Here is a 26,695-nt window from a genome sequence, read left to right on the forward strand (position 1 = left end):
TACTCACTGAGGTAAGGTGGGGATAGAGGGTTGCGGTTCCCCGGGGAGGGGAGATCCAGACTCTGGGTTACTGCTGGGGGCAGAACCCAGAGGAAAAGGTGCACCGGGGTCCGGGAGAGACATGGGGGCTCTAAGGCAGGCAAGACACCAGATAATAGGAGGTGCTCTGTTAGCTGGAGAGCTAATTCCCAGCATAACCAGCAGGAGGTGCTCCATCGGTGAGTTGTTTTGCTACAGATCCAATATAAATCCCATAGATAGATATTATTCCCTGGTTTTGTATTTTTTGCATTTGATATTTTTCTTCCTTAGTACCTTGCACGTGTCTTTATTGAATTTCATTTTGTTGATACCAGCCCAATTCTTCAGTTTAAGGTCATTTTGAATTTTAATCCTGTCCTTTGAAAGTGCTACTATGCAGTGTGCACTCCTTCCTGACCTCCAGACAAGTATATACATTCTTGATGTATAATGCAACATCTCTTCTTCCCTTTTTTCCTTGCCTGTCCTCCTTGAACAAGCTACGCTTCTCTATACCGATATTTCCGTGGTGAGATTTATCTCATCAAATCTGTGATACCAATTGTCATAGTTCAGTTTATGTACTAACACTACCAGCTGTTCCGGTTTATTCCCCATATTCCTTGCATTTGTGTACAGACATCTAAGATGTTGAGCAGATTTCCCCCACTGCTATTCTTGTTCCTATGACCCTACTGTAATTTTTAATTTCCCTGACAACTCCCACGCCCCAACATCTACCCCTGTGTTATGGTTACCTTTTTTTAAATACCTGTGTGTGGGCTTTTGTCATCTTCCCCGTTTGAACCTAGTTTAAAGTCGTCCTCGCTCAGTTGGTGAGTAGGTGATTGAAGATGCTCATCCCTTTCTTGGTCACTGCTTAGGTGTCTCTTCCCAGCACTCAGTTTTCTTAGAACGGAATCCTACTATCAAGGAAGCCAAAGCACTCCTGTCTACACCAACTGCTTGGGCCCTTATCCTCAACCGGGAGGATGGATGGGGAGAAAAAACCTGTACCCCAACTCCTTCACTTTTGCTCCCAGAACCCTGCACTCGTGGCTGATCTACTCAGTATCATATTTGGAAGTATTATTAGTGGATGATTTGGATGTCGATGATTACCATGGAGTAGTGTCAGAGAGATGGATGAGCCTTTGCAAGCTTTCCATAAGGTACTGAAACACTTATAAAATGCCTTTATCGTACAGAATTGAACTCCGGCTATAAATGCATCACTAAGGAAATCTACTGTGGCTTATGATCATATTGTAAGGAGTCAGATCTCTCCTTGGGAGGATCTAGGTATAGGGTGAGTGTGGTTGGAAAATATGTGTGCACACATTTCAAATGGGTAATGACATCCATGAATGTTACTGTATATTTTTTCTTGGGATGTTTCATAGACAGGAATGGCTGTGGCTGTGTGCATCGTCAGCCCCCACGTGGTAAAAGGAGTCACCATCCACCATCAGTGTTCTCTGCTGATTCATCTTAGTTTCTACCCGAAGAGTGAAAGAACATGATTTTTACAGTGCTTAGAATCCTAAAAATAAATGAACACTAGGTACTCCAGAAACTGCTAACACAGAGAACAGAGCATGTAATCAGTGGATCATTGTACGCATATTTGTACAGGGCTTTGAACATGTATATTTAGACAATACAGTACTTAGAAATGTGACTTGAACAGAAGGCAAGTTTCTCAGAGTATATATGTTTTCAACTCTAGCTCCAGTGCTGTGGACATATTAATGTGTAATACACTAGGACTTGTTCTGCACATGAACATCTCTACTAAAGAGCTGCAGAAGAGCTCCCTAAAGCTTGAAATCTTGCCTCTTTCACTAACAGAAGTTAGTGTAGTAAAAGATAGGGTGAGACAAGGTGGTCTATCTAAATGTATTTGTTATGTATTAATACTTTTTACGCAGGCTGTGACAGTGTTAAAAAGAAGTGGCAGAATTAGTTCTATTGAGTTCTCACACACACAGCATGGAACATCAAACTAGCTATAACTAAATATTTCAGAGTGGGGTCTGTGTGCCTGTGGTCTCTCTGGTGAAAGAAGAGAGTCTTTACAACTCATTATCCTGAGCAGAACACCCCTACCTCCACCTGTCACCGGTGTTTAGTGCACTATTTTTATTTAGCATGTGCATAGGCATCCAGCCAAGCAATGGCATCTTCAGTGGCGTGCTGCAGTTCTTTTAGGACACGGCAGAACCTAGGAGGCAGGCACTTATCGACAATGTACGTCATTGGCTGCGTAGCGCCGTAGCTCTACAACGGGCTGTAATGAAGGCCCCAGTGATACTGGTTGGCTGCACAGAGACCTTGTTTAGTTCAGAACAGGGACCATTGGTGATGGGGCAGGTCAAAACTAGGCAGACAAATTGTGGGATTGGTGCCAAGGGACTGGTTGGGGATTATAAAACATCCATTCCTCTTGCCAGAGCATTTCCACCCTAACATCCTGGTGACGGAGGAGACCATAACGGGCAATGTGACGGCAAATACGTAGCTGGCGGTTTAAAAAGGTCATTGTACAGCAGCAGGCTTGAGTTGGCACATACTTTCTCAAGTAACCTGCTACTGGCAACCTCTCATCTGGTCGGAGGAGGATCAATATTGCTCAGAACTGGAAGCCATGGGAGTGGAGTCAGACACAGGGTGGCAGAGATGAAACGCATGGCGGCATGTAACTGTGTATCCACTAGCATGTGCGTGGGGATGTCACAAGGGGTCCAGGCCTAGCAATACATAGACTAGGCCACCACAGGATGCATGTCAAACCCCATTTTCCCAAAGCTTCTACTTCCAGCTTCTTACAAAGTGGGCAAGCTAGTATCTCTGACAGGACCAACAGGGGGAGGGATAGCTCAGTAGTTTGAGCATTGGCCTGCTCAACTTAGGGATGTTAGTTCAAACCTTGAGGGGGCTACTTAGGGATCTGGAGCAAAAATCAGTACTTGGTCCTGCTAGTGAAGGCAGGGGCCAGGACTTGGTGACCTTTTGAGGTCCCTTCCAGTTCTAGGAGATTGGTATATTGCCAATTATTACTCTGGTGATAGCCACAAGCTGCCCACTCCATTTTCTCAGAGCTGGACAAGTGTTCTGTGATGCTGGTCCAGTGTGGGATATTACCTCACTCACGTTGTCTCTCCCCAGTCTGGGCCCAACAGGCTGTAACAGCCAGTGCCAGGTTTACAGTGGCTCCCTGGAGCTGGGCACAGACTCAGAAGAGTCCCCAGCCTGCTCTGGTTGCACTGTGTCCTGAGACTGCGCTGGCTCCCCTCGCCCACCACTTGCTCCTTTCAGCCTGCCCACCGGTTGGCTGAGGGCTCCTCTCAGCCGCCTGGCAGGACCCCCGTGCACCTCTGGCTCAGGGCAATCTCTGCTTCCCACCACCTTTGGGGCCCCACGTGTCTCCCTTGGGCTGAGCTGTCTGGGACTGGTGCAGAAGCCTGACCAGTTTCACCCTGGTGTGTGTGTGTGTGGGGGGACATTGTGGAGGGCTTGGCTGGGTCCCCCCAGGGAAGTGTGTCTTAAGGGACCCTGGCCAGGGCATCACTCGAGAGGCCAGAGCGATTCCCAGCCCTGGTTGCGCTGCTGGCTCAGCCTAGCAGATGCAGTCACCTCCTAGCAGGGCCAGTGAGTGCAGCAGGGAGCCAGGACTGGGGGTAGGGTGACCAAATGTCCTGATTTTATAGGGAGAGTCTTGATATGTGGGGCTTTTTCTTACATGGGTGCCTACTCCCCCCACCCCCCAAGGTGGACGTGAAGGGCAAGCGGGTGGTCACTCGAGGTGGGGGAGGGTCTGTGTCAGGGCACTAGGAAGTGGGGGTTCTGTAGGGGGTGCTTGGCAGTTGCAGGGGGTTGTGGGAAACGGTGGTGGTGTGCAGGGTGCTGTGCATTTGTGGGTGGGTTGGGGGGAATGGACATAGTGGGTGCAGGGGGCCTCTGGCCATAGGGAGGTGGGGAGTGTTGAGCAGGGAGGGGCTGTGTGGTGTAGCATGGGCTTGCCCCCAAGGGGATGGGGCATGCTGGCAGCACAGGTCTGGATGGGCACTGTGTGTCTGACAAATGCCAGTTTGTAAATAGGCTGGGTGGAGCAGGGCTGCCCCTGCCATGCAATGCCCCATGGCCTCTGGCTGGCCCCTTGCTCCGGGGACTGACCTCCCCGCGCCAAGCTCCACTGCCTCCAGGGGGCCCACCACGATGTTTGGGGCTCACAAAAGGTGAATCCGGCCCCGGTAACAGCCCTCCCTGCTCCTCGCCTAGGCCAGACCTGCTGCTCTCCCACCCCCTTCCCGCACCCCTTAAACACAGGCCCCTGCGAGCCCCTCGGGAACGCGCACCGGGGGGGAGGGGCGACAGTTCGCGTCACCGAGAGCCGCACCCCCCGCCCCGCCCCTGAGGCACCCCGATCCCCGCCCTCCGTGAGGCAGCGCGCCGTGCGGGACGTGACAGCCCAGCCCAGCCCAGGCAGGTGCAGCCTCCCGGGGAGGCGGGCGCTTCTCCGCGAGTGACGGGCGGCCCGACCATTGGCCTGACTCTGCGCGGCCTGGTGCCCAATGGGCTGCGGGCGGGGGCCGGTCCGGTTCTGCCGCCGCGCCGGGGTGACCTAGGCGCCGAGCAGAGCTGTGCTAGCGGCAGGGACAGCGGCGGATCTCGGGTGCGTTGGGCAGGACGGAGCCGGCTGCGGGCACAATGTCTCTCTCCACCAAGCTCACCTTGGACAAGGTGGATGTGAAAGGCAAGCGGGTGATCATGAGGTGAGGAGCTGGGCCTGGCCTCGGAGCCGGCTGCAGCCCGGGCAGGGCCTTGTGCTGGAGGCAGCCGGCTCCGGGGGCAGGAAGTGAGTGGGGCCCGCTTGGGTGAGAGAGAACCACCGTACGCGCCGCCTGCCAGCCCACCCCCGGCAAGGGGCCGGCCCGGGTGTGAGGCAGGTGCCCCCGGGCAGGGTCTCCGCGGGCGGCCTTCGGGCAGGAGCAGCCCTGGTAATATCACTCCCCAGGCCCAGGCGGGCGTTCAAAAACCAGGAGTCAACCGCCCCCGACCCCCGTGAGATTGGATAAAAAATAATGAGCTTCTGCAATACAGAGTCCAGATTCTTTTTCCGTTTGGTTCCGGTGTTTCAGCGTTTCACATGGGCTCGGGGCACGTTTTCCAGGTGTTCTCCACAGCCACAGGGGCCAGAAATTCTCTTTCTTTAATTAAAGTGGGAATCTTAGGAGTCCAGCAGCTGGAGCTTTACGTAAGGCATCAATTAGCACAAGAGTTGGCAACAGCGAGTCGTTCTTGATGCTCCTTTTTTTTGTATTACCTTCATGAGTGTGCCAAAAAATCTAAAAGCTCTGTGTGTGATGGAGAATGAGGTTATGGCTCCAATTAGCGACCCAGTAAATTTCAGAGATTTATGCTAATGATCTCAGTACGTTTTCCTAAAAAGACAGGACATTTACAAAAAAAAAATCCGAGCCCCCCCCCCCCCCCCGAAAATCTGGCAATCACGTATTGCTTCATATTTTCCTTGCCGCCAGTTTCATGAAACTGCTGCAGCTTGTGTGAGTGATTCATCAGTGAGCAGGCTCCTCTCCAGGGCATGCGGTATGGTGTGTATCTGTGATTGTGAGACACATCCAATGGGATCGGCTTTAGAAAAGGCAGACAGGTTATCTTTTTTTTCTTTTCTGTTTGAAATGCCTCCTGGATACAATTCTAATCGCATGAGGGCATTTTTGGAAAAATAGAATTAGGTCTAATTTTCACTCAGACTGTTCCTGGGGGGTTGATGTACATTGCACTGGTCTGTCTTAAAAATGTATTCCATGTAACCAGCAAGCAATCATTTGCACACCTTTTTTTTTCTTTTTTTTTTAATTAGTCCTACAAACTCTTTTCTGTAGCTTTTCTTTAAATGCACTGTATCAGCCTGGCAATGGAATCCTGGGAATTCTAATCTGAATAAGATGGAATGAAATAGATGTTTTCTTTTAGGAAAGTTTATGATTGACAGGCAAGGATGTGAGTTTGCCTGGCAAAAGTTTATGGGTTAGTCCTCTGATGGCTCTGAATATCCATTCTGACATAGGAACATGTATAGATCTTGCACTACTTACCCAGGGGACAGAGATTTCAGGCTATAAATGTACTGCTATTTACTTATTACCCCCCACCCCTTAAACTAGACCAATTGTTCCAATAAACAACTGGAAATAAATTAATTGCTGTTAACTGAATAAGGGTGATTCCTGTTAGCACAACTAGAGTCTCATTGAATTGTTGGTGCATTGCACCTCCCAATATCAGACTCTTAAACAGGAAATTCAGTTGACCTTTATAGAATTCAATTTTAAGTCCGACTTGGAAATTGGTACCTGAGGCACTGTGAACTCTTTTGGTGCACTAGTGCTTTGAGGCACATCTGCATGCATGTAAGTTTTAGATTTTGTTCTTTCTAGGGCAAGGGCTTTTCCCAAGGTCATCTCAACATAACAAGTGCATACCACTTAATTTGGTTAATGAGTGGCAGATGTAATGTAATGGCCATACCACTAACTTCCTTTGTGCCTGCTCCTAATCTGTAAAAATAGTTTTTTGTTTTTTTTCCTTCTGAAGTAATTCAGCAAGGTTTTGGTTATCTGGAGTCAGGTATTCCCAGGTGGACAGAAGAAACTCAACCAGAGAAAATCCTTAAATGACCCAGAATGCATCCTGGTTCATTTTCCAAATACAGAAGAACAAGAATTTCACTTTTATCTCTAACTACTTGCTATTTGACCAGTTTTTCCTGTGACATGTTTTAGGGAACAATCCTGCATTGGCAAAAGATGGACTGGGTAATACAATCTAGTAAAATCAGAGGGTCTCCATTATTAACTGCTGTGATTTAAGATATAACGTTATTTTTAAAGTGGTTCAGTTGGTACCTTACGAAGAAAATTGACTCATTTGATCAAGGCTTGCATGTTTACCAATTTATCTTGGTACTTAGTCTCTCCTATCTATGTCTGCTGTACCAAAGGCTTTAAATGTCTTTCCTACTTCTTTCTCCTCTGAATTTTGGAGTCAATACAATTGATCTACCGTCCAAAGTCTGCTGAATGATACTCGTTCATAGTCTGAGGTGAAATGTTTTAAGTCACCCAAATAGCTCCTAAACTCGCTTTAGTTTTTGCTTGATTACCATCCTTCTAACACAGTGTTGCTGCTAATTTTTGAAATGTATCTGTACCATAACGCAGGCTGCTAAACAGAAATACAAAATTGCAGCCAAGATGTCAGGGTTCATCTATTTTTTGTCTGAAGCCCATTTCCCTGAAAAGAATTACTCCTGTTCACTCAGATAATTTTTCGCGTGTGTGTGTGTGTGTGTGTGTGTGTGTGTGTATATATAGATATAGATATATAGCCCACCTATCTTTCAGTGCTAATGCCAAAGAGCAGGGGGCCTAAGCAAAACTGGTGGTTTAGTGACTTCCATTAGTCTGACATTTATTCCCTTTAAGGAGCAATTGAGTTTCTTTGTCTATTAGCTGTAAGGCTGCAGAGGGAGGCAAGGATGGACTGGACGCTTGTGAAGCAAATTGTTCATTTGCCTCATGATTGTAAAACAGTGACAATATTATGGTGCATTTTCTTTTGTTATGTTTTTTTAATTAGTCTGTTGTACCATGGGCTGCCAGTTCAATTCGTTCTGCTCAGCTACTCCTATTTTGCTGGCAGCTTTTAAAGCTCTGGCCTCATGCATTTTTTACTAAACATAGGGGGTCAGGTTGTTGCTCCTCATCTCTGCTGCAACCTGTGCCACCTTTCCTAAGCATACTACAGAGAAAAATGCATGCAGCCTGTTGGATTTTCGGACCTTTTCATATTCTTATGACACACAAACTCCAGGGTAATATCTCATTTACTCATCCAGATGCTTAGGATACAGTCAGAGTAAAAGTTACTGTTTTCCCCCAGATTAAAAGGTTTTGCTCATTAGTTGTCATGATTCAGCAACATTTTCCTTTCAGAATTGGTCAAAGTAAAAGCAAAGAGAGGGTTGGTCTCATTGAGTTCTAACATTCTCTGTCATTCTGGCATCCTGTGAGTAAGTTCTGCCTTCAGTGATTATGCAACACAACTTCCTGTCACGCCTTAGCTTATGGGTACCAGTATGCTAGACAGAAATGGCAGAAACTCCTCCCTTTCCTCACACCACCTGGTTAATGTGCTGCTGGGAAATTACCCTACAAATCCACAGAAAGACGAGGAATAATTAAGGAGCTTATAAATAATACATTAAGTGCACAGTATAGTTCACCAAGAGGACCAACAAAAATCACAAGTTTCTGCTTTGAAAATCCTGTGATTGAAAGACATGAGTGCGTTCAGAATAAATAGAAGAGATCAGAGTTGCTGGCAATATCTGGAATACCTGATGGAATCCTTCTGCTTTCCACCACTGACCCTGATGGAGTAACCAGGATTGTTTTATTTTCTTTCTTCTCTTTACCCTGCAGTATTAGGGCCTCTGGTCATAACTGTTCTGGGGATGTGGCTTCCTAAGGATGTTTTATCTTTGCTGCTGACTTAGCTGGAGAACTGCAGTCTGCAGAGCCAGTTCATCTTTCACAGCAGCTCACTAGCTGAGCATCAACTTACCTTTTCAGCAGATGCCAGAGCAAGAATCTAAATTGGGCAGGGAGGGGAAAGTAATGGGTATTCTTCCAAGCCCTGCCCAGTTGCGTTACCAAAACGCAATGCTACTCACAAAATGCAGGTCCTAGTAAGAAGGAGGGATGACTATTGTGTGATTTGAGCAGTAATAAAATTGTAAGCAGTGTTTACCACATAAATGTAAACAATAGGCCTTAAAGTTAACACACTGAGATGAATGGGGAAGGACACACCATTCAAAGCTATTTCAAGATGACTGCAGACACAGGCAGAGATAATAAATAAGTGTTTTAAATTTAAAAGAAGATGCTTTATGACTCACTGGTGGGTTTGGAACAGGAGTAGGCAACTTAAGGCATGAATGCCGAAGGCGGCACACGAGCTGATTTTCAGTGGCACTCACACTGCCTGGGGCCTGGCCACCGGTCCGGGGGGCCCTCTGCATTTTAATTTTAAATGAAGCTTCTTAAACATTCAAAAAACCTTATTTACTTTACATACAACAATAGTTTAGTTATATATTATAGACTTATAGAAAAAGACCTTCTAAAAAAGTTAAAAAGACTTGGCACACCAGTTCTGAAAGATTGCTGACCCCAAGTCTGGAAGATTCTGAGAGAAGTGGAAAGTAAATCTTGGCATCCTGCTGGAGAAGTGGAGTTCTTAGGGCAATTTTCAAAGGCTCCTAACTTCCACTGAAAGTCATTGGAAGCTAGGCACCTAACTTGCCATTTGTCTTTGAACATCTTCCTCTTTACTTGTGCCTTCCTCCACTGAAGTGGAGGAGTCTGCATAGTGACCTTCAAAGAGCAAGAAACTAACTGATATTTCATAAAGGTTTTTCCTACCCATTGAGAATAAACTGTGTCATTGGGGTTTCATAGCATGGGGCCTGATTGTGCATATGGTACTCTTGTTATCAAACCTATGGGAGTTAGCTTTATGGAAGGCTTGCCGTTTGGCTCTAATGCTGCAAGACGGTCAATGCAAAGTTAAATATTGCATAATTTTGCTGTACTTTTTTTTCCTGGCTCAAATGTAGTCATGCCTTTATCTGTAGTCACATTGCATGGTTCTTTTTACAATGTTCATGGTTTTTTATAACTAAACACAGTGCTCCTCTTCCCTCTCTTTGTAAATGACATGCTTTAATTTACCTTAAGCTTCCATGCTCTTTTTTTTTCTCTTATAACAATGTAATTTTCATGGATACTAATGTTTATTCACAAGTGGCGGCATCCATTGAATCCATAAGAAGAGATTTAATGTAGTGTTGTTTTTTTTTTTTGTTTTTGTTTTTTTTCCTGTTCTCTTCCTGCCTTCTACATCCTGGCTACTGTGACCTCACTGTTCCATATTTTCAGTCACATCCCAGTTTCACGTTGGGACTTGCTGTATATTAGGGTAGAAATGAAAACCTTGCACTAACTTCAGTGAGCTCCAGAATTGCTTTCCTAATCAGCCCCTTGATCAGCAAGTTCCCACCCTCTTTTTAAAGGAAATCAGTTTTTGCAAGTGAGCTTAAAACCTTTTTTTTCCCCCCCGTTTAGGGTTGATTTCAATGTTCCAATGAAGAACAACAAAATAACAAACAACCAAAGGTAAGACTCCTCTTAAAATACAAGTAGAAGCCCTAATGGCCCTGTCTATACTAAAGACATATTCTATACGGTTCAGCTCCAGTGGTGTCCATCATTGTTAACGTGTTAGTATGCTTAGGCCACCAGCTGCTACCACCACGTCATCTAAATTGTCCCGGAGAAAGCCTAACTCCGAAACGTTATTAAAAATGCCTGTGGCTGTCAGCAAACCATCTGTACTAGAGATCAGATTAGCCACTGTTGGTGTTAGCAATGGTGGGACATTCGTAAAAAAATGTCCCTTGCAGAGATGAAAGCCTTTGCTTCCATGCTAAGCTTGGTTGTAATGTTATGACTGTCAAGAAATTGTGTTTTCTCTGGCTGTATCCTCATGTCAGAATCTGCTAGAGTTGACATGGGGTGCCAAAGGCACCTCCTCTCTCACACAACCCCATTAGGGTTTTGAAAATGATTATTTTGTGGATATAGAAGAGGACAACCTATGTGCAAAACGTGCCGTATGTCATTTTGGTCCCCAATTGGTGCAGATAGGATCTTAGTTCTAATCAGGGAAACAGTTGTTAGGGACGTTAAGATCAAATGGCTAGTTGTTTCACTTGTCCTTGTAACTATTCCAGCACCTATAGATGGATACTAGTGTTGTTTACACAAATATATTTCTGCTAAAATTTCCTACCATTACTACTGGCCACCTGCAGGGATTGGGAAGGGGCCACCCCGCAATGTATTTGTAGGGGAAGGGAGAATCCCTTCCTCTGAAGCATCAGGATAGCCATGGCTGGAGATGGGCCCAAGTATCCTCTTTTTCAGGTGCTTGGCCATTGGCTCTTGCTCACATGCTCAGGGTCTAACTGATCAGTATGTGTGGAGTCAGAAGGAATTTTCCCCAGGTCAGATTGACAGGGACCTTGAGGAAGGCAAAATCCCCCAATAGTGTGTGGGTTCAGGTCACTTGTCAGGATTATCTGGGCATATTTTGCCTAATCATTTCTCTGCCACTGTGGTGGCCTTGGGCTCTGTACCTCAGTCCCTCCTATTTTCTGTTGGGGGCACATCGTAGTTTCCTTTGGTTGTTGGAATTAGTGTGATTGTTGGTGGCCAGTAACATACCGGAGGTCAGGCTAAACTAAATGATGTGTTGGTCCCTTTTGGCGTTAAACTCTGTGACTCTCTTGGTTCAGCTTCTAGGGCAACAGTCTGGTGGGTGCTAGTTTCTGTAAGGTGCAGTGTCTGCTGGTGTTCTATCCGTGAACAACTATCAGGGTTAGATGATGTATATTTAAAACTCTTGCGCCCTGTCTACAGTAGAAGATAGCAGCAGTCCAGCTACTGAAAAATGGGTAGGAAATCTAGTAGTGCAGATGTACTTACTGTTTTTGAAGCTGTTTGGTTGCAAGATGAATTGAGTGTGAACATGGCAGAGTTCTACCAGTGCACTCTGGGACTCCTGAAGCTCCCCACAGTGGCATTGCTGCTGTTGAGTGCATGCTATTGGATAATCTCCATGTGCAAAGCTCTGTCTTATGGGCTCCCAGATGTTAACATCCACCATACCAATCATATAACCAGTGCCTTTTGCAGACCTATGAAGGGGCTTGATATCCCATGTGGCATAGGATTGTTGGTAATGCTGTGCTGTGTTTTTGAGAATAAGGGTGGATTTTACAAATATCTGAGGGAAAACTGTGGTGGACTTCCCCCTCATTAATAATGTCTTGCAAGTTGTTCAGATGAGAAGCTATTTCTGCTGTCTCTCCGGCTTGCCCTTATTTCTGTTAAAGATGATTCCTAGCGGATATACCTCGAAGAATCTGCTTTCTATGCTTAATGGCCAACAAGCCTAGTTCTCTGGGAGCTCAAATTGAACCCCTTACCAACTTCTCTTCTGTCATTTTCTTTGTGGTTACAGAATCAAGGCAGCTATCCCTAGCATCAAGCACTGCTTGGATCATGATGCCAAATCTGTGGTTCTGATGAGTCATCTGGGTCGACCTGATGGAGTCCCTATGCCTGACAAATTCTCTTTGGCACCAGTGGTTGGAGAACTTGAAGCATTGATTGGCAGGTAAAGTATAATAGCTGTTCAGTTTCAGCAGACTCTCATTATAAATAAATCTTATAAGAAAAGATAACGTTGATGTTAGATGCATCTGTGTGTCTTGACTTGTGCTTCCAGGAAGGTCTTGTTTCTGAAAGACTGTGTGGGTCCAGAGGTGGAGAAGGCCTGTGCTGATCCCCCAACTGGCTCCATCATCCTCTTGGAAAACCTCCGATTCCATGTAGAGGAAGAAGGGAAAGGGAAAGATGCTTCAGGGAACAAGGTGAGCCATCTCATTTTTAACTCAGTTGTGTCTCTCCCTTATTCACTATTGTAGGGCAAGCAGATGTGACAAGGGGCTGTGTGGGATATTTTATAGAATGTGTTTAGAAAGACTCTGATATAGCTGCAGCATTTACTCTCCAAATGTCTGTGTGAAAGGCACTAATATATGATGCCACATAAAACACTATGTGGCTTTGATTGCTGTTGAGGCCACTGTGGAAATGCAAAAGAAGTTAGTAGGGGAATGACTAGATGCTTGGTTAGTAGCTGTGTTCTGGATTTGCTACTGCATATTGTGGTGATGGGTATGGCCTAAAAACTGGCCTTCTGATCCTAAAGCTTGATGGATAGAAGGGTGTTTGTGTGGGGTTTTTTATTTATTTATTTTTTACAGTTAGGAATAAATTAATCCACTCATCTGAAATGATTGGACATGTTAGTGTATTGCTTTTAATATTACTAGCTAATCTGACAACTTCCTGGCAGGTTAAAAGCATCTCATGACTAGGGCAAAAAATGACACAACTTCCTTCAAACACACACACACGCTGCTCATATGTAAACATTTTGATACTGAGTAACCACATTGACAGGTGTAAAGTTAAAAGATGTTGCTGTTGAAGCCAGGAGCTCGGGATGAAGGTGCAGTAGCTGGCACTGTTATAAAGGGAGGGGTGGAGCAAACGATTGTCGGGAGGCTACTGGCTGCAGATGAAGGGTTTTTATTTTGGAATGTGAACGGGAGAAAATATAGTATTGAAGGAGATAATTTATTGCCTCTTTGCAACTTTGAGAATCATGTGTCCATCTCAGTCTTATTTCTAGGGAGTACTAATGGGATGTTTAACCACTATATTGTACCAGCACTCTGAAATACCTTGAATAAGGCTGCCTTCCCATCAGCAGCCATACAGAGGCTGTGGTGCCTTTTACCTCTGACATTTCTTGGAAGGTCAGGAAGAACACTTGCTCTCAGATGGTTTCTTTTCTTAGCATTGGTGACCCCGTTAGCCAGGCAGGCTTTGGCTCCCTTCAGATACAGTGCATGGAGTGGAATGCTGATGTACAGTACGGTGCCCTTTATAGCCTGACACACAAGACTCTGTAGCTTAGAAGAAATAGCCTAGAGAGCAAGTGAGTCTCTGAAAAGAGGGTGCTCCTGTTATGGGTACTAAGAAACCATGAACGGCTGGTATTTCTTGCCACAACCTAACTGTTGGAAGATGACAATATGCCTTATACTGAGAGGACAGATTCATTTCCTTCCTAAAGAAATAATGGTCTGTACTTGTTCCGACTTACTCTCAGGTCTCTAACTGGCTGACTACATGCTGTAGCATATCAACAGGGGCACAGACAATGGAGTGTGACAGTAAAGGAGGATGTGGCAGGCTTGGTTTTTGTCCCAACTGAATGAAAATAGATGCTGCAGTAACAGTGATATTACTAATCTGTGGCCCTGTGGAGCTAATGATAATTTCTGGTGCACACTGAACATGATGGGAAATCAAGTTTATTAAGCCCATCACTCCGCAGTGATACCTACATCTGGATCCATCTCCTGTTCTGCTTCTAGCTATTATTGGCTCTGAGAGAAGCACTTAAATTGCTTGACTAGGGGGCTACTGATAGCATTCATCTAAATTCTGAAATTTATTTTTTGGCTTCCTTTCTTCTCAGCCCACGAGCAAAATGATGTGTCTATCATGAATACTAAACTCAGTTTAAATCTCTTGTTGCCAGTGGTTGAGCTGGAAAAGAGGCTATGAGAAGTCCTGACCAGTATCAAAGAGCTGTCTTCTAGGTGATGGGTACTAACAAGCTTCTCAGATGATCCTTACTTTCAGTAGTTGGATTTGTAGACCCAAAATGAACAATTGAGTCTGCTTTGCAATTTTTTATTGCAGAACTGCCCGTTCATATTGTAACTAAGTAACACAAACTTGTCTCTCTATCCCCTCAGATCAAGGCTGAGCCTGCAAAGGTGGATGCTTTCAGAGCATCTCTTTCTAAACTGGGAGATGTTTATGTCAATGATGCTTTTGGAACTGCCCACCGAGCTCACAGGTATGTTAACCACCTTCTACAGGCAGTGTTACAAAATGATGTCTGTCCTTTGGATTTCGCTCTGCATATGCAAGTTAGCTTAGTCCTGGTCTTTTGTTCTAGCAAGGTATCCTGAACAGCATTGCAAAGGATTTTCAGATTAGCAACTGCAACTCAACTCTGATACATTTTTTGCTGAAATCAACCAGTTTGACATTTTGCATGTTGAGTAGCCCCCGTGGTTCAAAAATGGATATAAATCTTCAGGGAAATGAAGCCTGCTGGGGATATAGTTAGGGGGATCCAAATATAGAATCATAGAAATATAAGGCTGAAAGGGATCTTGAGAAGTCAAGTCCAGCCTCCTGTGCTGAGGCAGGACCCAGTAAATCTAGCCCTTCGTTGACAAATGTTTGTCTAACCTGTTTAAAACATCCAAAGATGGGGATTCCACAACCTCCTTTGGAAGCTTATTCCAGTGCTTAACTACCCTAATAGCTAGAAAGTTTTTTTTTTTTTTTTTTTCCCCCCTAATATCTAACCTAAATCTCCCTTATTGCAGATTCAGCCCAGTATTACTTGCCCTATTTTCAGTGTACATGGAGAGCAGTTCTCTTTATAACAGCCCTTAACATACCTGAAGACTGTTGTCAGGTTGCCCCGGAGTCTTCTGTTCTCAGGACTAAACATGCCCAGTTTTTTAACCTTTCCCCATAGGTCAGATTTTCTAAAGCTTTTCTCATTTTTGTTGCACTCCTATGGACTCTGCCCAATTTGACATCTTAAAGTGAGGCACCCAGAACTGGACACAGTATTCCAGCTGAGGCCTTACCACTACCGATTAGAGCAGAACAATTAGCTCCTGTGTCTTGCACACAACACTTCTGTTAGTGCACTCCAGAATATTAGCCATTTTTATATCTGCATCACACTGATTCATATTCAATTTGTGATCCAGTATAACCCCCAGATCTTGTTCAGTAATATTACTGCATAACCAGGTATTCCCCGTTTTTGTGTTTGTGTGCTGATTTTTTTTTCCTCTTCCAAAGTGAAGTACTTTGTGCTTGTCTTCATTGAATTTTGTCTTGTTGATTTCAGTTCTCCAGTTTGTCAAGTTTTCTTTTGAATTCTAGCCCTATCCTCCAGAGTGCTTGCAATCTCTCCCAGCTCGGTGTCATCCACATATCTTATAAGCTTACTCTCCTCTCCATTATCTAAGTTTAAATATTGACTGTTCTTGACCCAGGACTGACCCCTGTAGAACCCCACTTGATATGTTCTCCTCATTTGACAGTGAACCATTGAGCATGGTCTTTCACCCAGTTGCGCACCCACCTTATAGTAATTTCATCTGGACTGCATTTTTTTGTTTTGCTTATGAGAATGTCATATGGGACGTGTCAAAAGCCTTATTAAAATCAAGGTAGATCTATTCCTTCTTCCTTATCCACTAGGCCAGTAATCCTCTCAAAGAAGGAAATTAGGTTTGCATGTTTTGTCTTGACAAATCCATGCTGGCTGTTCCTTGCAACCCTATTATCCTCTAGGTGCTTACAAATTCATTGTTTAATAATTTGCTCCCATATCTTTCCAGGTACCAAAGACCTGCTAACTTGAGCTTCCCACCACGTGGGAAATGTACATACAGTTTTACCTTCAATAGCCTTGTGACATTATTTTTGGATGTATGCTGAGAAATCCCCAGTTCAATTGTCGGCTGACTAAGTTTAGTCTTGAATGACATAGTCCATGGAGCTTTTACCGATAACCATGCACCCTTTCTGAGCAAATGGCTGAATTTAACCTAGCTAAAGTATAGTCGAGTCCTGTTCGTTTTGTAGTTTTACCTCTTATAAGAATTGGCAAGCATATGAACTTTGAACTGACTTTTAGACTATTGAAACTTAAATCACTTGAGAGACAAAATGGGTGAGGCCTTTTATTGGACCAACTTCTGTTGGTGGAAGGTACAAGCTTTTGAGAGCTCTTCTTCAGGTCTGGAGAAGGAAGTGAAGAGTCTGGCCAAATAAAAGTTCAGACTGCTTGTTAAGCAAAAGGGATAATGCATGTTGGAAACGGTCACTTGAAATGGAGTGAGCAATTGGGGGTTAGATTGTTACGCATAAAGAGTTTGAATTGGGCAATTTAAGGGTAACAGGCAGTGTGTGTATTACAAATTTTTGTAATGAGCCAAAAATCAGTGTCCCTGTTAAGTCAATGGTGTTTTGGTATTTAGCAGACTTATTTAAGTTCCCAGGCTATCCTTTTGAAAGTATTGTACAAGTTTTCCCTTGAAGACAAGTAGTGAAAGATCAGACAGAGAGTTAAAATCACTTGGCTAGGACTTCTCTAGACTATCAGGCAAACAACTCTGTAATTACAGGTTGTTATCCTCTGCCCTAAAGGTTTAAACTTAGTTCAGCAGACATCCACATGTGTGGGGTGTGCATATATACATGCACAAACTCCAGGGAAGGCCTGCTTGCTGGGCTTTATTTCATAAGCCAGGGCTATGTGAAGATGAATCTGCTTTTATTTTTGTTATTCCCACCCCAGAATTTCAGACATTGGCCCATGCATGTCAAACTGTCTGTGCAAAAATTCCCTGAGCTACCTACAGAACACTAAACGTAGTAAGATTAGACGCATGTGTGGTCATTGTTTTCATACAGATTTCTTGCTGCTGTTGCTGCTATTATTGCATCTGAGTAAAGGGTTAACGTACGCTGCTGTGACCACTAAAGGTCCCCTGACACTAGGAATGTTTGGATTTTGCTGTTGGATGGCTCTGATACAGATTATAGAACTCCTTTTTCCCCCTTATGATTCCACAGCTCCATGGTAGGCATTAATCTGCCTCAGAAAGCTGCTGGCTTCCTGATGAAGAAAGAACTGGATTACTTTGCAAAGGCTCTGGAGAGTCCAGAGAGGCCCTTCTTAGCAATCCTCGGAGGGTAAGAGTCAAGAGTGTATCTTACATGCACGGTTTCCTTTTAACATACACTCACTTCAGTGTAGAGTGAATGAACAGTTCTATGAGTTTGTGTCTTGAACAAGAATTGTTTTCTTCCTAACCAAAGAATGGTATGCAAATCTTGAGTCCCGTGTAATTCACTGGCCCTGTCTACTCCAGTGTTGCTGGCAGGCTCTGTTTTACTACTATGCTAGTTTTTTAGCTGCCCTAATCAAAGTAGGGGTATGTCTGCACTGCCCACATTACAGTGTGGCTGTGGCCATGCTGTGATGTGGGCAGTGTAGACATGCTTTCTCCCACAGCGATTTTTTAAAAAAAAACCCACCACCCCGAACAAGGGGTAAAGCGCTGTCTATACTGGTGCTTTTAGCACTACGTTTTTTGTCACTCAAGTGTTTTTTTTACACCCCTGCGTGACTAAAGTTTTAGCCCTGAAAGTGGCAGTGTAGACACAGCCTTAGCCAACAGCATTATGCTGTGCAGAGGAACCAGAAGCACTTTTAGTTGTAAACAGTGACCCTTATACAGAAGGCTGTCAGTCAGCGACCTTTCTGCTGGGAGTCAGAGAACCAACCTAATGCAAACTCAACATGTCTCTATGTAAGTTGACACTATCTGTCATTATGCAACTGTGACCTACTGTAGCTAGATTCACTTCAGCTCTTTACAGGCGATTAATGGACAAAGACTTCCCTGGGGGGAAGTCTGTTGAGTAACTAGGAGTAATCTCCCCATGTGCTGCTCATTCTTGTGGTATGTGTGTGCGCTTCTCAGACTGGCATGGTGGCTCTGCCAGAGTCCCTTTGACCCTGAGGAATGAATAAAAAGATAGTGTAGACACCTGGCTAAGTGATATGAGGCTTAGACTCTGCGTAGCCTCTTGTGGTCCAGTAAGACATGATTATTAAGTAACATGAACCCTGTAATCTCAGAAGAGAATATGACTTATTCCTGCTCCTTGTTCTGCCCATAAATGTAACCTGTTACCTAAGAAATTCTCAGTTTGTTTTATTTATAGAATATAAAAAGCTCAAACTTCCATTGTTCATTCTTCATAACATAACCTGGGCTTCCCAATACTCCGCAATGCTGCCTTTATTGACACCATTCAGATCTTAGAGTCACATCTTGCCTTCTGTTATATGCACATACCGCTCTCCTAGACTGGCAGGAACTGCATGCACAGCACCAATGGCAGCGTTTGGCCTGAATAGTTCCTTCAGAATTAAAGGGAACAGCAATTTACTTCTCTAGTGGAGGCTCCTGCTCGAGGAGCAGCTTGAATGGCCGAATTATCAAAACATCAAGGTTGTTGGTGAAGTCAGAGATCTCACTGCAAATAAGACCATAAGAATGGCTGTACTGAGTCACACTAACAGTCCATGTAGCCCAGGGTCCTGCCTTCTGACAGTGGTTGATGCCAGATTCTTTCAAAGAAACCAACAGAACAGGGAAGTCACAAGTGATCCATCTCCTGTCATCCAGTCCCAGTGTCTGGCAGGCAGAGGCTTAGGGACACCCATTGCATGGGGTTGCATCCCAGACTGTCTTGGCTAATAGCTAAGGCTGTGAGTTTGTCATGGAGGTCACGGATTCTGAGACTTCTGCGTTGGCCGGTGTGTCTGGCTCAGAGGCAGCTCATGCAGCTCCTGTGCTGTCTTGCTGGGAAGCCTGGCAAGTGTCACTTTTTCTCCCCCGTTTTTGTAAAATGGGAATTGTAGCTGCTACATGAGTGTGGTGAGGCTTGAATAGGTGATATTTATACAGCAATATGAAAATATTAAGTGCTGAATATCTCCTAGGAGTTGCTGCCAGTGCTGCTGTTGTATTACTTCCTGATTTTTATTATATCTATCAGCTGTTGCAAGACCGCCTGGAGCATATCAGGCTGAGTGTTACAATTCTTGGGTGGGTAAAATGGCTCTGCTGTGCAGGTTGTCACCTCTTGAAAGGTACAAAAATCCAGCTTAAATCAAATAAATCCTGCTCAAATAGTGTTATGTCTGTCTGTATTACTTGCTTTCTCTTCCTCTCTCCTCCCACCAGAGCTAAAGTTCAGGATAAGATTCAGCTCATCAATAATATGTTGGATCAAGTCAATGAGATGATCATTGGTGGTGGAATGGCTTTCACTTTCCTCAAAGTACTCAACAACATGGAGGTATGAAACCAGCAGTTCTGTTTTAGGGGGAGCAGGAGGGAGGCCAGGTGTAAAGGTGCTTGCACTAGATCATTCTCTCTCCCTTCTCCTGGAGTTCAGAACTGAAAGTTCATAATCTAACTCAGGGTTTCTCAAACAGGGGTTGTCGCTTGTGTAGGAAAAGACCCCGGCGGGCCGGGCCGGTGTGTTTACCTGCCCCGTCCACAGGTCCGGCCGCTCGCGGCTCCCACTGGCCGCGGATCGCTGCTCCAGACCAATGGGAGCTGCTGGAAGCAGCGCGGGCCAAGGGACTTACTGGCCACTGCTTCCAGGAGCTGCGCCGCCTCCAGCAGCTCCCATTGGTCCAGAGCACTGATCTGCGGCAAGTGGGAGCTGCCGTTGGCCAGACCTGTGGATGGGGCAGGTAAACACACCGGCCTGGTCTGCCGGGGGCTTTTCCTACGCAAGCGACAACCCCTGTTTGAGAAACTGATCTAACTCGAGAACAAATGTAATACTGAGTGGTCTCAGTCAGGCACCCATAATGCTGGCAATCACTGAGGTCCGGATGTTGTCAAGGAATGAGTAATGTTTTGAAAGTAAGTACATTAGACCTCGGGTGAAGCTCAGCCCTATATAGAAAGCCAGCAACAAGCGATAGGCATCAAGTGTTGGCCTTCAGAAAAGGAATTCTGTGGGGCATAGGACTCGTATTGACCCTCTGCCCCGGGGTGAATTTCTCTCTTAAAGTGCGTATAAAGGATATATCTCCACTGCAATAAAAGACCCATGGCACTACTATGCCTAGCCTGGTCAGTTGACTTGGGCTTGTGGGACTCGAGGTGTTGGGCTATACAATTGCACTTTAGACACTTGAGCTCTGTCTGTAGCCGGGGCTCTGAGACTCCATGAGGAGGGAGGATCCCAGAGCCTGGGCTCCAGCATGAACCCAGGTGGCCACACTGCTATTTTGATCCCTGAGCCCAAATCAGTTGGCCTGGGCTCTGAGACTTGGTGCCACAAGTTTATCATAGTGTAGATAGTCCCTTGGAGCCTCAAAACAAGCTTTTCATGTTGATTCAGATTGGTAAACCCATTGCAACCCCTCCATACTGATTGAAAGCTGAAAAAATTATTTTCAAATATCCCACTGCGCTCTTCCTCTTCTAGATTGGCAATTCTCTGTTTGATGAAGAGGGATCAAAGATCATCAAGGACCTGATGGCCAAGGCTGAGAAGAATGGCGTGAGGATCACTCTGCCCGTTGACTTTATTACTGCAGATAAATTTGATGAGAATGCGCAAAGTGGGGAAGCCACTGTGGCCTCAGGGATACCTGCTGGCTGGATGGTAGGTGTAATAAGATTCATAGATTCCAAGGCCAGAAGGGACCATTGTAATCATCTACTCTGACCTCCTGTATAGCACAAGCCATAAATCTTCCCCCAATAATTCCTTTTTGAACTGGAGCATTTTTTTTAAATGGTTAAGTAACCGCCCTGTTAAAAATTTACACCTTATTTTCAGTTTCACTAAGAAATTAAAGACTAGGGAAAGTACACTGGGGAGAAGATGAGCATCTTGTCTAAAATTCTGTGCAGGAAGCTTGTGCAGGTACTCAGCTGTGTAGTGTATATTGACTGACTTAAATTATGAAAATGCATGGCATGGCATGGCTTGTCTTGCATTTTTAAGTGTAAATCTTGAGTAACTCTTCTGATACTAAGATTAAAAAATAAAATTCCCTTTAAAACCTTCTGATTTCAGATCAGAAGGGTTCTGCATACCATAGGGGTTGAGCAATTTCTGTATTTAGACTTACTCTGAATGGCAGAGCTCATCTCCAAGGCTCTGAGTGCTTTAACTGTCTTTTAAAATGACTGTCCATAATAAGAGAGAGACCACAGCAGGCTTTACCGTATAGCAGTAACAGCTAGCAGTTCCCTTCTAGTTCAATATTCACTGCATGAGGAGGGGGAAAAAGCTCTTGCCTCTTATCCAGTCTGTTGCTGTTCCTGCACCAACAGTGAGCTTACTGCATTATAAATAAGTCCACTAGTCCTTGTCCCAGGGAGGTGACAGTGTCTTTCAGACTGATACAGATCAGATGTGACTAGCACCTGTCAGGTTGACGTGACTGAGAGGTGGTGCAGGAATCTCTGATTTACTAAATTTTTTTTTTAAACAAGCCACCTATATGTGGGTGATTTCTGATGAAGCTGTACAGTAATTGCATCCATGTTCTCTTACCTGTGTTAGGGCTTGGATTGCGGTCCTGAAAGTATTAAGAAGTTTGTGGAAGCTGTGGGCAGGGCCAAGCAAATTGTGTGGAATGGTCCAGTTGGCGTATTTGAATGGGACAAGTTTGCCAAAGCAACCAAAGCACTGATGGATAAAGTGGTGGAAGTTACTGGCCAGGGTTGCATCAGCATTATTGGTAAGATTTTGTGGAGATATATTTTTCCCTCTTAAATTCAGATAGAAAAGCCGCTGCTTGCTGGTATCAAGTTGTAAAGTGATCGTAAAATCTCATGCCCTTCCTTAAGGGAATGTTCAGGTCTGCTCTGGCAGCAAGTATGGCCTTGAAGGATGCTGCGATGGACTCAGCTGACACATAGCCTTGCAAGGAAGAGCGCGCTCTTCCTTGCCAGCTTTCTCTTAGTTGGATGAACTTAAATTTCCTTCTATCTGTAATTTAATTTGCTTTGTTTAACAGGTGGTGGAGACACTGCTACTGCCTGTGCTAAATGGAACACAGAGGATAAAGTCAGCCATGTCAGCACCGGAGGTGGTGCCAGCTTGGAACTTCTAGAGGGTAACTTCTTTCCTTCTGTTAATCTAGTTCAGAAACTGAGGTGGGAGGGGGAGTAGATCTGCCTGTTCTCAGCTAGGCTGGGGCTTGCTTTGTGGTGGCACAGTAGTGTAATGTGTCCCTTGTATTTCATCAGCCATAGGATGTGCTTTGTCACTACCTTTTGAGATACCTAGTAACTTGTATTTTAAATAATTCTTTCCTCCCTTACTCTACTCCCTTTCCTTTCCTCTTTTCTTCCAGTACTATCCAAAAACAGTGTTTCTCATTCCAGAAGGGGCAGAAATGGATCAGTAGAAACTAGAACAGACTATTTTAAGTGCTGGCCTTGTTTTTTTAAACTCCCTGCCATGACTTTGCACCCCCTACCCCCCCGACACCCCCATTTAAAAAAAGATTAAAAAAAGGAAAATTTAAACATACTAAGAGGCTTTGTCTCAGATGTTAACACCAAGAATAGTTAATCCTTGTAATAGTTCTTTAAAGGGTTTCATAAAGCAACCTGTGTAAAAAGGCTGACTAGCCTATACTTCTAGCCAAAATTTACAGTAGTTTTAGAACAGCCTTTTAAACTATCTACTAGTTGTAAGGTGCCCTCTAGTGGTCACTTATAACTCTACACTAGTAGATTTGAAAGTTTAAAATAGTGAGAATTTATTCAACTCTTTTATGGGGGCTGCATTGTACTTATAAACGGGTTTTCATTTCCTCTGATAATTAGCTGTTTTCCAATATGTGTAAATTCTCTAGTGCTGTCACATACTATATAAAAGAGAAGCCACAATAGACAGCAGTGCAGTTCAGCAGTTGTTACGGCGACCAGATGTCCTGATTTTATAGGGACAGTCCCGATTTTTGGGTCTTTTTCTTATATAGGCTCCTATTACCTCCCCACCCCATCCCGATTTTTCACACTTGCTATCTGGTCGCCCTAGCAGTTGTATGCTAGACAGGGCTTTTGTTTCTGTTGCCTAGGGAGTAATGGTGAAGGGAAAGAATGCAAACTGCTGGAAGGGGCACTATGCAGCTGGCTGACATGAAGGGACAAAGTTGTTTAGTTTTGGCCCAAATGTAGGTTTTGTGTGTACAGTCTCTTTAAACTTAATAAACCCCTAACTGATTAGAAATATTTTTCCAAAATTAAAGTAACTTTTGCACTGAGAACACTAGTGTGCTCTATTGCAGCCTTGTACTACAGCATAAGAATAAGACTGTTTTCACTTTTGTTGAGTCAAATAGTCTATTTTCATCATCCAAACCAAATGAGGTGCAGGAGTAAAATGGCATAAACAATGAAAAATTAGATTTTTGGAAAGAAAAAAACCAAAAACACTGTACTTCAATAATCTTGTATTTAACACAAATAATCTTTTTTTTTTTTTTTAAAAGGCTTGTAATATTAACTCCCCACAAAATCCATTTCCAGGTCTACAGGTCACCTATGATCCAAAAATATGGAACAGCATTAACAGCCAGATCCAAAGCCCATTGCAGTCAATGGGAGTCTTTCCATTGAATTCAATGGGCTTTGGATTAGCCCATAAGAGGGACTTGGATAGAATTGTACAAGCCATATTAATTGTGCAGAGGAATCTTGACTTTTTTTAAACTTTCATGTAAGGGATTTTCTGTTTTCATGAGTACAGTGGTGTATCAAATGTTCATTGGCGCTTTAATATGTTTGCTCATATAAAGCAGTTAAGTATAATACTAATAGCTACAAAAATCAATGGGTAGTGTCCTGCAGCTCAATTGTGACTGATTGATTGTTAAAATGTTGCAAGATACTAGGTTAAACCTAGATTTTTTTTTTTTCTTTAAAGCAAACCTAACTCTTTCCTTGGGTTTTTAAATTGCTAACAGGTAAAGTTCTTCCTGGTGTGAATGCTCTGAGCAATGTGTAATGGACAGAACACTTCCCCAGTATGTTCCTGTGCACAGCCCCTAACCATCAACACTGCTGCGCTTCTGTATCTCAGCTCTGCAAGAGGCAGATCACAGAATGTAAACCGAAATTAGATGGTATTATGAGAAGATGACAACCGAGATGGCTTGAGTCTACAGTTTACATGATGTGGATTTGTCCACTGTTATCCCACTTGAACTAATGTAGTGTGTTAAATTCATGGTGGTTATTTAGAGTGTACATATTTATATTTTGCCTTTTAAAGAGATTAACCCTTATTAAATGTCTGTTTCTCAAAATAGATTGCTGCGTTGAGCTTTCAGTGTTTTTAGCAGCTGTTTTTCGTCACTTGACACAGTTCAAAAACAAATTTTGTTTTTGAGATTGACTGTAATAGCTGCTGAATAAATGTCAGTGCTAACCAATTGATGTGTGTTCCTTCCTTCACATAGTCACCTGCACAAGAACGCACTCATCTAAAGCTATGCTTCATATGTTTGGGTTTTTTTCCCTTTTGTGCTACTGCATTGTAATCTTCTAAAATGCTTTTTCACGCTGTCCAAGTGTTTGGAATTATAAGCATCCGAATATATACTCCTGAAACTGATTTTCATGGCATGATGCTCATTGCTTTGAAGCACTTGCAGATGCCAGATAGTTATCAGGGCAACAACAGGACCTTACTCTAAAAAATCAGCATATATATTGGTATGCCAGAACTCCTGCACTATTTGATAAGATTAGAGCTAAAATTAATTTCAGATAACAGATTAGGATGAAAATTTCAGACTTGGATAAGCACTTGCAGATCTGAAAAATCAGCTCATTTAGCTAATATGATTGATAAAATCCAGTTTGGATATACTAGAAATCTAGGAATCCCTGAAAGTTAGCTAGATGGAATTTGAATAAGCATTCTCTTTCCCCCTCCTGCATGCAAACACAAGTGAAACAAAGGAAGAATTGGGTGCCCCCTTGGCTCACTCTGAGAATCAATTTAGAAAATTAACCTCTTTTCAAACTCTTATGGGAAGCAATTATAAAAGCACTAAGGTGTGCACTAAATTTGGCTTAGATGAAACTCTCTAAGCCAAGATCCTATAACTGTGGTTAGAGAGTAATTGGGTAGCAATCATAGAAACTGCATCGTAAAGAGAATAAATTTAAAATAAAATAACCCCTCCATCTCCCCCTCTCCCTGCTTATTTTAAACCTGTTATATCAGCATTTAACAAACTGGGGTCTGTGGACCCCTGGGAGTCCCTGAGGGTACCCCAGGTCATCTGTGGTCCCCACTGATCAACTCCTCTCTCTCAGCACCTCCTGCATGCTAAAAGTCTGGTGGTTCAGTGAGGCTAAGATAGGCTTCCTGCCTGCCCCAGCTCCACTCCGCTCCTGGAAGTGGCCAGCATGTCCCTGAGGGGCAGAGTAGGGGGCCTCCATGTGCTGCCTCCCCACCCCAAGTGCTGACTCCATAGCTCCCATTAGGGTGACTAGCTCTCCTGATTTTTATAGGGACAGTCCTGATTTTGGGGTCTTTTTCTTATATAGGCTCCTATTACCCTCCCCTACCCCTGTGCCGATTTTTCATATGTTGTCTGGTCACTTTAGCTCCTATTGGGTGGGAACTGTGGCCCATGGGAGCTACAGGACAGTGCCTACGGGTAGGAGCAACCTGCACAGAGACCCCTGTCCCCCCCCACATAAGCGCCACTGGCAAAGGGATGTGCTGGAGGCTTTCGGGAGCCCCGTGAGGTAAGCACTCCCTGGCTGGAGCCCATGTCCCAGCCCAGAGCCTGCACCCACTCCTGTGCCCCAGCCCCCTGCCCTAATGTAATGAAAGCAAGTAAGGGTGGGGGAGAGCGAACGACGGAGGGAGGGGGGGATAGAGTGAGGGTGGGGGAGAGCAAGCGATGGAGGGGGGATGGAGTGAGCAGGGGCAGTGCTTCAGAGAAGGGGTGGGGCAGGGGCATGGTGTCAGGGAAGGGGGCAGGGCAAGGGCTGAGGGACCAGGCTTGGGGGACCCTGGAAATTTTAAATCAAAATGGGGGTCTTTGGGTTGCTAAAGTTTTGAGAACTAAGTTATATAACAGGATGTAGCAGCTGAGGAAACTCCTCCTAGCTTCCCAGTACAGGAAATTTAGCGACTGTGTTCTAAAATATCCAGACTTCAACAGAAAAAAATTACTGGGCGGAAGGGAG

The 26,695-nt window shown here is 44.3% G+C and overlaps 1 protein-coding gene across 1 annotated transcript; it reads left to right on the forward strand.

Moving 5' to 3' along the window:
- Positions 1-4,637: 4,637 nt before the first annotated feature.
- Positions 4,638-24,918, forward strand: PGK1 (phosphoglycerate kinase 1). The gene is made up of 11 exons (XM_032766968.2): positions 4,638-4,796; positions 10,239-10,289; positions 12,199-12,354; positions 12,466-12,610; positions 14,576-14,679; positions 17,496-17,615; positions 19,682-19,796; positions 20,946-21,125; positions 22,035-22,212; positions 22,492-22,590; positions 24,451-24,918. The coding sequence occupies exons 1-11, from the start codon at positions 4,732-4,734 to the stop codon at positions 24,489-24,491; spliced, it is 1,254 nt and encodes a 417-aa protein (XP_032622859.1). The 5' UTR covers positions 4,638-4,731; the 3' UTR covers positions 24,492-24,918.
- Positions 24,919-26,695: the final 1,777 nt, after the last annotated feature.

The sequence above is a fragment of the Chelonoidis abingdonii genome, chromosome 8, assembly GCF_003597395.2.
Source record: "Chelonoidis abingdonii isolate Lonesome George chromosome 8, CheloAbing_2.0, whole genome shotgun sequence".
NCBI lineage: Eukaryota > Metazoa > Chordata > Testudines > Testudinidae > Chelonoidis > Chelonoidis abingdonii.

What these genes read in the sequence shown, in the direction of transcription:
- PGK1 (XM_032766968.2), top strand. Translation starts at nt 4,732, where the DNA reads ATGTCTCTCTCCACCAAGCTCACCTTGGACAAGGTGGATGTGAAAGGC. An exon ending in CTTGAAGCATTGATTGGCAG is followed by an intron (nt 12,355 to 12,465) that starts GTAAAGTATAAT and finishes TTGTGCTTCCAG; the next exon opens with GAAGGTCTTGTTTCTGAAAG. An exon ending in AAGTACTCAACAACATGGAG is followed by an intron (nt 19,797 to 20,945) that starts GTATGAAACCAG and finishes TTCCTCTTCTAG; the next exon opens with ATTGGCAATTCTCTGTTTGA.